We start from the raw sequence: 11,635 nt of genomic DNA on the forward strand, positions 1-11,635 counted from the left end.
TGACTATTGTATTGGATCAAATGTGGGGGCGATAAGCGATAAAGGCGGGACAGCTTCCCGGAGGCACTCACAAGGTTGGCCAAACCTGCAGCTCGACCGATGCCCAAAAAGCGCCAGCGATTTTACGCAAAGCCAGCCAACTCTGCACATCATAGACTTGCATTATCTGGGTCTCGTCAACATGGCGGGTCTGGGGTGCAGGGATCCGCGTCAGCGACGTCAGTCAACGACCTGATCAGTCACCTCCGCCGTACACAGACGCCTAGTGCTTCCGATGATGATTCCTCAAGCTCTCAAGTTCCACAGCGCTCATTTGTGGCTCCACGTTCAGTCCATCCCGCTCTTCGGGATGTACTCGAACTCCCCGCGCCGCCGCCGCCGCGACCTCGCCCCGGCGTTCATCGCACGGTATTCGGGGTTCGTCCATTTCGACCAACTGTTGGGCCCCCGGCCCCTGCGAGTTGGCTCTCTGGGAATAATGAATTGGGAGACCAGGGATCGCATAGGCGGATGTTGGGAGATTTAGGGGAGGAAATACACCGGCTAAGCCGCCTTCGGGGGCCGCGGTTTCCGGACCAGAGGAGCCTGGTACATTTGATGCTGAAATCCATGGCTTTGAACTGGAGTTGGCATGTTGAATATGATGGACCTTTTCTGTCCCATCTTCCAAATCATATCAAGGAATTGCTTTTGAGTTACATTGCTGTCTACGCAAGAGGTTCGCCTCTCGCAGGGCACATGAAGGGGCTGAAGCCGCTTTTCTTGACCCGGCAAGATCAGGATCAAATTGGCGAGCAGAACCCAGATTTCAACGAGTCGAGGGTTGTTGACGCGGACTCCAAAATAGCGCGGTTGGATCTGGGAAATGCGCTGGGAAACTGGATAACTTTAAAGCAGCTCACACACGAGATGATGGTCTCGCCAGATCCAGCTGTGGGTGTCTCAGGTCACGAAATAGGGGAGGATGTCCCAAATTCATGGGACGAACATGTTCACAACGGCACTGCGGAGGCTATACTTGATCATTTGCCAGCTCCGCCCATACCCAAGGCCATCACCCAGACCCTACGCTTCCCCGAACTCCGTGCTTTATCCCTGGCACACCCGACTCCTAGTGCTGCGAATTGGACCGCTCTTCTCAATCTTCTAGCGCATTTGCCAACCCTCACTCATCTCTCGCTTGCGCATTGGCCTATACCGTGCCGAAATCCACGCGCTGCGACCGCTCGCATTCGCGGCCAAGTGGCCCGCTTCTTGACCCCAGACGCCCTTGACGACAACTGGGCGGAATCTGCAACTATCCTTCGCCAGCTCTCTCGTTCGACCTACTGCCTGAAATGGCTGGATCTTGAGGGCTGCGGTGATTGGCTACCAGCCTTGAAATGGGTTGGAAAAGACCCGGATGGGTTTCCACAAAGCCCTGATACTGTTGGCCCGGAGTGGAACAGATCTTGGAGAGATGTCGAATGGCTTGGGATCGGCACTGGCTTTCTGTATTCGAAGTCTCATGACTCGTCGGAGTCTTCTATCCTTGAAAATCACCTCCAAAATGCGCGTGATGTACTGAAGCACATTCGGCAAATAAGGAGGGGGAGGAAATGGCTCGAAATCGAGCTGGGGTCAGGGCTACAAGACGTTGAACCTGAGATGGTCAGATTGCCGGATGGGCAGGACTTCTCAGTTTACTTATGAAAATCTGCTATATGCACAATGTAATATTGAGACCTGTGATTTACTGGATGTAGTCGGTTTTGCCGTTTCTGCCCTAGCGCCCCAATACACCGTCCTCTTCCTCCATAGATTTGACATGAAAGACCCGACCTCACTCTGTCGATCACTTTTCTCCTTCCTCTCCTCCCTTCGATTCCTCTATCGTGCACTCATCGCTGTCCCCTTTCTTTCCCTCTAGCCCCCACCGACCCCTGTGCCTTGGCTTTCAGCCCGACGCACTGCCCCTTTCATTTTACAGGAAATGCCGCTCGATCGATTGCCCAGCTAGTTCTTGCTCTTCCCTTTGAATGGCAGGTGCATAGGGGTAGAACCACTGGGGTGATCCAGCTCGCAGTGGCATCGCGAGCCAATCCCTTTCAATTCACTAGTCTCCTCATTTTTCTGAGGATAGTGTTGAAACTAGTGCTCTTTACCATGTGGAAAATCTAGGAGACTACAAGTTGGTATGCTCTCTGGAAATCTTGTATTGTGTAAAGGAGAAGGAGAGCGAGACTACAGAGATGACTAGATAGCTGGGAGCAAACAGGACAGGTCAGATGACCTCAGACAATAATACATTAATAACTTTGAAGTTATCCTATTGTTGAATACGATGCCTGTTACCTACCAAAAATACCAATAAGTTTCCAAAGCGACCGATCACGCTCCTCATAGGTTTAAAGTTCTGTAAAATACATAAGTACGGCTGAGAAACCACTGGATACTCTCTACACTTAGCTAACCATTTTAGGCTAGCTTACTTATGCGAACTGTAAGACTGTCTGCTGTCTGTGGCGGAGCCTTTCTAACTTAGTACGAGGTATGTATATAGATCACATCTGCCAAGTAATGGCCCGTAGGATGAATCGCTAATCTAGAATAAACACAGAAGTCGAGATTGCAACCACCTTATTCACTCCAAATGCTTGCCCAGTTGAAGAGGCCAATAACCTCACTGGGCTATCTCAGGTCGATCTCAAATATCACAAATGCAGTCCAAGACACTCAACTTGACTCAGGTAAAGATTTCAAGAAATTCCCTGAGGTTGAGTTTGACGAATGATTCTGACAGAAAGGTCTAAGTGATAGTAGAGAGATCAAGCTCCGTTGTTGCAACGACACCCCAGGAACTACAATTTCTTCAAGCTGTTACAGGGGTCAAGGTCGATAGCGACGAGCAATTATCCTCTCATCAACGCTCATGGCTTGAATATGTACGGCAACAAGTCCGTCGCTACCCTACGAGCGAGCTTTCAGATCTGCTTGTCCGAGGCCAATATTCTGGAAATTCTCATTCTTCAGCAGAGAGTCTCACGACAGAATGTTTCTTGTTGCTCACCCGGCTGGGTAAAATCATGGGAACAGAGCATCATTTAAGCCTTGATGATGCGGTGCAGTTGTTGAGTGACCCGAGTCACCAACACTTGAGTTCGGATGCCTTGCAGCCGCCTCTCAGAAATAGAGCCCGCACCTTTGTCTTCAGCTGCGTTTCGTGGATGACAATGCTTTACTCCTCAAGCTTTCAACCAGACTTTGAAAATCTATACCTGGACAATGCCCAATGCTCATCAATTGTCCACGCTCTACCGTCTGACAGGGCCGAGACTCCACTTTGTGAGTTTCTTCAAGAATTTGGTCCTCTCCTACCGGTCAAGAATGATCCGATCATATCTAGGACGGCAGGCGCCGTCTTCTTTGCCGACTCTCTTTATGTGTCTTTACTCAACGCGGCAACTCTTTCAAATCTCGGTGGGATTCAGATCGAATGGATTGACAATATCAGCTCGCATCTTCATTTTGACTTAGAGGCCAAAAAGCTTTTCATGTTCCGTCTTCCTTCTTTTTGCCAAGTCCATCACCATCAATCTGTCGCACTATCCAGGTAAGTAGGATCGATTTCTTAGATTCATTATATCGACTGCATCTGACGCTAGCAGATTACTCGATGAATACTATGACGAGTTTAGTCGTCCGACGGGTTTTACTCGTAACGCTTTTTTTAAGGAGATCCGATTATCGTACCAGTTAGTTTTCGGTGATTCATCCTCCTCACGGCGTTTCTTCAAACGGAAAGAGCTACGGCGCCTGCGCAAATTTGGGTCTATAGACCCCGAAATTAGCCAGCTATGCGGCGTCGTCTCACGCATTTCTCATCCACGGGACTCGTACAGCATGATAACCGACTTTCCAATCTTTGCTTCACGATTATCTACTTTACAGGACCACCTTCTACGACAAAACCCGAATTCACTTCGCATGATTTGGCGAGACACGCGCAACTCATACCAGTGGTGGACGTTCTGGGCGGTCGTGATTATTGGTGGGTTCGGCATCTTGCTTTCGTTGATTCAGACGGGTTTGGCAGCCGCGCAAGTATATTATGCCATACATCCTGTAGGCTCAGGACAAGGGTGACCATGACTATGAATAAAGGAAATTGCTAAATTGGCTCTGAATTACTTATGTGCTAAGGCCTAGGAAGGGTATATCCATACCACCATGATTAGCCATCAATATTTCCGAATATAGCTACATAGGAAAAAGCAATCAATCAAAGAGACTGTGTATATGAAGTACGTAAGATACCCCTCAGCCTATACCAGGGGTTACAGAAGTGAGGCGGTCTAGTCATGCATTTCACTCCAATTAGAGACAAAGGGGGCCACATCTATTAAAAGCCCCTCTTTCCATCTAGGCAGCGGCGGCTCGAAATTATAGCAAAGCAAGAAGCTGTAAAGGGCAAACAAAGATTACGACTTGACTGAATAGCGAGTCTCTTTTAGAGAGTGGCTTGCTGCAGTTTGCTTTTAGCGTAAAAGTTGTCAATTTATCATCACATGCAAATACATGTGTATTTAATATATAAAATCTGTAACGTGCATGCACTTAATACAGTCAATATACAACTGTTTACATACAGGCGTGAAAATTGAGAGCGGTATTTTTCAGTTTGAGCCTTAAGCTTGGCATTTCTGGGGGACTTGCGTGCTCCCCCCACTTATCATTAGCTTCCTCCACTATTCCATGTTACGTACCTAGTGGTACGAGTGGTATAAACCATAATTCCAATGCGATTCTGCTCTTCACAGCTTTTCCTTCTGGCTTCACCAGTACATTCCTGTATTACTTTGCAGCCATCCCAATTTCGGTTTCAATCTTCCCTTTCTTCGCACTTTTCACGCCTGACTATGTCTTTCAACCCTTTAACAGCGACAGCGGCATCTCTCCAGGAGAGACTAAACAACGGTTCCATTACCAGCAAGGACATTGTCCAGCAATATTTGAGCCAAATAGAACGATATAATGGGTACCTAAAGGCTGTTATTGCTACCACTCCCGAAGATCTGCTCTACCAGCGAGCCAGCGAGCTCGATAGCGAGCGTGCCAGTGGCTCTGTCCGTGGACCTCTTCATGGAATCCCAATCCTCGTCAAGGTGAGTATATACCCTCTGAACTAGAAGCAATTGCTCCGCAAATTTTGCGCACATTTCATGCAGCCTGACGAGAGTTCCAGGATAACATCGCGACAGGCCCAGAATTAGGGCTTCCAACCACGTGTGGCAGTCTCGCGCTCGTCGGCTCAAAACCACGGAAGAACGCGTCTCTCATTGATCGAGTACGTCGAATTCCTGTATCCAAGGATTGACTACTGATTGTTCTAAAGCTTGTAGCTGCCGGTGCAATCATCCTAGGCAAGGCCAACCTTTCGGTAAGTGGTCACCCTCAGTATATGATTCTGTGGTTGCCTCTTTCTCACTTTCATAGGAATGGGCTTGGTACAGGTTTGTATATGACATTGTCAAGAAACAGGATGATAGTTAATTTTTTCACCAAGATCCGACTTGGCCGATTCTGGCTGGTCTGCCGTAGGTGGCCAGACTCAGTCCCCATATGCCCGAGGCGGTTTCCTCGAAGATGATACTAGTGGTGGTCACAGCGTAAATTCAAAGTTTTTACTCATGGGAAAATATTTTCTGACTGCTCCATAGAACCCCGGTGGCTCTTCCTCGGGCTCTGCTGTCTCGGTCGCAGCTGGCTTTTGTCCTATCTCGATCGGCACCGAAACCATGGGATCCCTCATCATGCCAAGTGATAGAGCAGCTCTTTATACAATCAAACCCACAGTCAAGCTCATTTCGCAAGATGGGATTATCCCAGTGACTCACGAAGCCGACTCTGCTGGCCCAATGGCCAAATCAGTCCAGGATCTTGCAGATCTTCTCGATGTTCTTGTGGACTCAGAAAAAAATAATATACCTGAAGGCGGTTATCGATCCGCTGTTACTGGATCTTGGGGAGATATTAGGGTCGGTGTTGTAGAACCGGAGAAGTGGTTGTTCCCGCACAAGGTTGAAAAGTATGAAAAACAAGCAACGGATCAAATGGTAAGTGTGGAGCCCTCGCAACTGTGGAGCCGCAGCTCATATTTCCTTCAGCTACGAGATTGGCAGTCTGCCTACGAAAAACTCAAGACTATCGCCAAGGAAGTCAAGCCCGTGACCTTGATATCGATAGAAGAATCTACAGAAGACGGCAAGATGGACGTTTGGAAAGCGTTCGGTAGGTAATCCTCCACCTCATTAAGGGTCACGCTAATAGGTCCATAGATTCAACTTTCAGCTCCCTTCTCAGAGAATATCTTGCTAGCATTGACGACTCTAAAATCCAGACTCTCGAAGATCTTATTGAGTTCAACAAGGAACATGCCGAGCAGGAGCTTCCACCTAGTAAGCTTCTCGTTTTTATAAACCAGCACACCAGCACCACCTCACTAACTGTTATAGGTGCCGATAACCAGGCCGGGTTAATTAGAGCCCTCAGTGCGAACATGTCGGATGATGAATATCATAAGCTTGTCAACTTTGCTAGAGATGCTTGCGGCCGTCGAGGTATTGACAAAGCGCTTGAGGAGAATGGTGTGGATATCCTCATGGGTCCAGGAGATGGACTACTGTTTCAAATTTCCGGCGCAGCAGGTTAGTTATCGTAGCATGCCAAGTCTCTTAACTCTTCTGACGATTATTTAGGATATCCCGGTGCAACATTGCCCCTAGGGTATCTGGATTTCAACGGAAGACCCTTTGGAATGCAGATTGTCGCCAAAGCACATCAGGAAGCTCTTTTAATTCAAGCCCAGAGTGCATGGGAGGCTACCTTCCCTGAACGTCACCCGCCAGCACTGGATGAGTTAGTTTTGGAAGGGTAGATTCCCCATGGTCCTAGGGATATAAGGGCTATGGTGGTAGGTGGTAGGTAATGGGCCTTGGTAAAGAATGTGTGTCGCCATAGTGTAACTCTTGTTTGGTTATAATGATTATCTTATTATTGATGGTCCTGTAGTCACAGGCTCGAGGCCGTGGTTGACACCGAGGGCAACTGGGAGAAGCGATTATGTATAAAAATATGCATACATAAGGGCTTAGGGTTTATGGTGTAAAATGTACCTTTCGGTGGTGGCCCCAGGGGTCAAGGGGATTCCTAAATGGGACTACCCTGTGCAATATACGTTCTTGCCGCGTTCCATTCTAGATTCTAATTTAGGAAATTTCTTCGGTCAAATATTTACCCCATGCCTTTTGTTCCCTGTTTACAACAGGATACATCATAAATCAAATTAGATTTTGGGTGAGCATGAATATGGATAATGTGAGAATTGGAATGAAACTTGAACTAATTTGAAAACTGTACGGAGGATTACCCCTCTGTGCTTATGAAACTTAAAAAAAATCCATTTCCCCCAGTGTTTCCCTAATTTATCATTCCTCTCAAATGGATTTGAAAATGGCTGTCCGCTCACTTTTTCCAGCTGCTCCAACGTCTCGTATCAACCTCAATTTCCTGGATGATCTTGCAGAATATGACCATACAAAGCCATATCATTTCTCTGGTCCTCTTTCAAAGGAACTTGAACCTTCACGTACAAATATTCAGTATAGGATGCTCCATGATATACCCGTATCAGACCTCCGGCGAGAAGAGCGCAAGTTACTGATTTCCAAGCACGGCTTTCAGTTCATCCAAGTCCCAGAAGATGTGATAAAACTAGATATTCGTGGCTCAGAGAATCAAAAGCAAGAGTACATTGAAAGTATCACGATTCTTATCAAACAGCTTCTTGGTGCTTCCTTTGCCCTCTGTTATGACTGCCGGGTATGTAGTCTACAAGTTTCTATCCATATTTACTAACAGAGGCAAAAGTTTCGATCGAGTACCTCCAGCAAACCGACTGATCGAAATATCACAGTGGGAACAGCTGAACATCCAGATACTCCGGCAGAGGCCGCGCATATTGGTTGTCCATCAAGACCTAGTAACTTGTGTTCATTGACCTAACATTCATAGATCTCACCCCAATCGGGGCAGCAAGACGCACAAAGCGACATTTGACAAACGAAGAGGCTGAGAAATATCTGAACAGAGACTGGAGAATGCGAGTTGTGAAGCAAGTACCAACTTCTTCGCCAGTCCCAACTACGCTGACAAGACAAATTCCACCACAGTGTGTGGAGACCTTTTGAAACTGTCGAAGACTGGGACTTGATTTGTTGCGATTTCTCTACAGTCCAGCCAGACGACTTGGTCGCTGTCGACCGGGTCTTAAGCGAGTACGTTGGCGAGGTCTACATGCTCAAGCCGAGAAAGCATTACCGCTGGTACAGAATTGATCACCAGAAGCCTAATGAGGCTACTATTTTCATGAGCTACGACAGTGACCCGGGGAATGGCGCCCCATGTATGTTCCCATTAGCTCAAAATGAAGGGTGAGACTAACTATCGGCAGATTGCCCACATACATCGGCAAAAAACCCAACGCTCCCAAACTCAGTATATACACGAGAGAGTATTGAACTAAGAATCCTTCTCTTCTCGCCAACCTCAGATGTATCTGCATAGAAGATTGTTATGAATGTGGTTGATAATGAATGACTTATTCTGAGCCAACTTGGCTAGCTACTTGAATGGAATTGCATCCGAAGCAATTTTTCATGCTCAAATCAAAGACCTTTACGGATTGCGCTTTCTTTGAGCCCCTCTTTGAGATACCAAATACTGTTTCTCACATTCAATGTTTCTGTAATACCTCTACGTTGACCATTACACCCTCGTTTGTAATGTATTAAAATGAAATGTTTTCTTTTCTTTTCTTTTCTTTTCTTTTCTTTTTTTTTTTTGTGAAATTTCATTATTACACCTGGGATTACTGTGATGAGCTCCCACAGGCTCTTTCCTCACTCGTACCACCCACATCTTGATGAATGACTACATGACTAGTATGAGGTCTGAGCAATCAATATTCATATGCTGTAGCAAGAGAGTATCTGCTGAATTGGTAGTGCCAAATGATGACCAGATTACCAAGGACCCCTGGTATACGGCAGACAAGTTCTAAGTGGCGTTAAGGGAAGCAAACCGCAAAGTTCCCCACTCTTCGTATTTACTGATGTATATATGCATACTCCGTACCGCTAGAAATGGGGGTGGTCAAATGCCTCGGGAATATGGCAGATTAGACACGAGAGCTATGCGTAACGGGCTGCATATTTGCCCCTCTTCCTGCAAAAGGATGGTATGTTGTATTTATTGACGCATACCGCTGGAAGAAGGAAGATGGGCAGATGATCAAGTATTCCGGGACTAAAGCGGATCAGCTCTAATTGGAGCTACAGGAGCCGCATATCCCCCCCGCCCTCCCCGAGAATAGTATCTACCGATGCATAAGCCTCTTGCATGAATAGCCAGTAAAAAAACCACTGTGATATCATATGAGTTGGCCAATTAAAATTTAACTGATATCCTCTGTGATGAGCATCATACTGCTGATAGTTACATACTGTAATGGGGAACAGCTCTCTCCTCATGTACTGCCCTATATTGTCCTTACGTGTTTCTTCTGTGCTGTTGTTGGCGGTTATATAATCAGCGGAGGAGATATAGATAGAGAATACACACCCCTATATCTCTCTGAATTCGCTCTTTGGACGCAAGTCTAAGAATCCTGAACATGTCTTGGTAGCTACAACGTGGAATTACGGATGCTGAATCAACCCGTGTGCCAGAGTGTACATAGCCTTGAGCGTTCCCCTCTTCAATACGTAGTTACAAAATCACCCGGGTGAATCGGAATCAGCCCGCGGTTAGACCGCCCCTGAGGGGTATGTATATTGAGGCCTGTTGGCTTTGAGAAGGATCAAACCCATTTTCCAGGCTCAAGACAGTTATTTGCAATCTGTTTCGTTCTGAAAATTCTCCAATTATCATATCTGGATCAACATTGACATATCGAAAGGTAAAACAATATTCTTACGTATATCTTCCAGTATCTAAAAATGTTAATTGACTTTATTTGAAGATTTTCGATACAAATGGATCAAGATACCAAAGAGCTGAAGTCAGGCGAGGCTATCAAGAAGGCTCCTGCCAAGGTTCAACCTTGGAGGGCTTTCCTCGCCGAACCCGAGGTTGTGCCGTTTTTGACGGGGAATGGCTCGCAGACTGTCATACGTCTCAAGGCAGAAAAGGACGAGCATGGTCTTGGTGGCTAAATGTTCGACTTGAAACTTATCCTTTCTACTATTTATGTAAAACGGAAAGGCGACGGTAGTTTTACTGAGGGGTTAAGAGGGCCTGTGGTGTAGATATGAGTTGAAATATTTCATGGCTTCAAAGCTCATCATTTCGATATTTGCCTTCATGGAGATTGCGTGTAGTCAACCAAGTATTATTTCTCAGCAAACCAAAGATTGGAAGCTTGTCCCCCTCTTCTAAAGAGCGGGTCTAGAATGGGTGCTGGGCAGCATGTACCCACTAGTATAAGATATTGGGGATGCCCACCTTTCTGACTGCGACTACGTTCCCCCAAGATGATTTCCGCTACCCTCACGTTTATAAAATCTCTACCTCTCTACGACGAAGAGAAACCATATTTCTTAAAAATTCCGCACAATGAAGCCTCGCAGGTTTTTCGTAAAACAAATCTTGAGTATTCGTCACGAGATGGGATTGCTATCGAAGATATTCGGGAACAAGGCCTAGACGCGTTCTCTCTCGCGGAAAATGGCTTCCAAGTCTTAACCTACCAGACCAAATCTCCACTCGACCTTGTAAAAGGGGATATCAAACCTTACTGCCATGAGATTACCGAACTCATTTCCAGGGAGTGCAATGCGACACATGTAGTCTGTTATGACTATCGGGTAGGTCTATGATTTCAAACGCATGACGAAAACCCACTGACTATCTTGATAGCTTCGGCGAAGTGACTTGGAGATCACCGCTTATGAAGAAAATGAAGAAAGAGGCAGAAACATAGCTGCACCACCTGTATATCCTGCTCACATTGATCATACGGTAGAAGGAGGACCAAACCGAATTCGAAGGCATCTGACCAAGGAAGAAACTGAGATGTATATGAACGACAAGTTTAGGGCTCGCATTATTAAGTATGTAATTGTCTCCAGCTCCTTTCGAGAATTATTTTGGAGGCTGACTATACATAGTGTTTGGCGCACCATAGACAATCCAATTGAGGATTGTCCACTCGCCATATGTGACCCTCAGACTGTTGACACGAAGGACTTAATGGCTACGGATCGTGTCACTCCGGATTTTGCGGTTGAAATGTATTACGTTCAATTCAATCCCGATCAGCGCTGGTACTGGTTACGGAATCAGACCACATCTGAACTCCTTCTTTTCGTTAACTATGATTCTATGTGCAAGACTGAGGGATCCAAATGGATGAGTGAGTTACCCATGAATATGGTTTCTTGTTCTTTTCTCGGGTGGAACTAAATGATGCGGTTAGCTTGCCCCCACGCGGCATTCAAGAACCCCGAAGCTCGAAAGGACGCACCATTGCGGAGCAGTATTGAAGTCAGACTGATTGTTTTCACTCCGATTGACAATTAATTGATGGCACCATAGG

General features: G+C 46.4%; 4 protein-coding genes across 4 annotated transcripts; all 4 read left to right on the plus strand.

Annotated features, from left to right (window-relative positions):
* Positions 1-99: 99 nt before the first annotated feature.
* PGRI_023000 (uncharacterized protein) lies at positions 100-1,692 on the plus strand (the record flags this gene model as incomplete). Its single annotated transcript, XM_040790013.1, has 1 exon — positions 100-1,692. The coding sequence occupies one exon, from the start codon at positions 100-102 to the stop codon at positions 1,690-1,692; it is 1,593 nt and encodes a 530-aa protein (XP_040646966.1).
* Positions 1,693-4,898: 3,206 nt separating this feature from the next.
* On the plus strand, positions 4,899-6,916 carry PGRI_023010 (Amidase; the record flags this gene model as incomplete). Its single annotated transcript, XM_040790014.1, has 10 exons — positions 4,899-5,144; positions 5,225-5,326; positions 5,375-5,419; positions 5,476-5,492; positions 5,546-5,648; positions 5,700-6,095; positions 6,162-6,270; positions 6,318-6,437; positions 6,495-6,686; positions 6,738-6,916. The coding sequence occupies 10 exons, from the start codon at positions 4,899-4,901 to the stop codon at positions 6,914-6,916; spliced, it is 1,509 nt and encodes a 502-aa protein (XP_040646967.1).
* Positions 6,917-7,479: 563 nt separating this feature from the next.
* PGRI_023020 (uncharacterized protein) lies at positions 7,480-8,604 on the plus strand (the record flags this gene model as incomplete). Its single annotated transcript, XM_040790015.1, has 5 exons — positions 7,480-7,860; positions 7,909-8,005; positions 8,053-8,211; positions 8,273-8,443; positions 8,492-8,604. The coding sequence occupies 5 exons, from the start codon at positions 7,480-7,482 to the stop codon at positions 8,602-8,604; spliced, it is 921 nt and encodes a 306-aa protein (XP_040646968.1).
* Positions 8,605-10,571: 1,967 nt separating this feature from the next.
* Positions 10,572-11,619, plus strand: PGRI_023030 (uncharacterized protein; the record flags this gene model as incomplete). The annotated part of the gene is made up of 4 exons (XM_040790016.1): positions 10,572-10,904; positions 10,957-11,150; positions 11,208-11,452; positions 11,516-11,619. 4 exons carry the CDS (start codon positions 10,572-10,574, stop codon positions 11,617-11,619), a joined length of 876 nt encoding a protein of 291 aa, XP_040646969.1.
* Positions 11,620-11,635: the final 16 nt, after the last annotated feature.

This window comes from Penicillium griseofulvum (genome assembly GCF_001561935.1).
Source record: "Penicillium griseofulvum strain PG3 chromosome Unknown contig_80, whole genome shotgun sequence".
Classification (NCBI taxonomy): Eukaryota; Fungi; Ascomycota; class Eurotiomycetes; order Eurotiales; family Aspergillaceae; genus Penicillium; species Penicillium griseofulvum.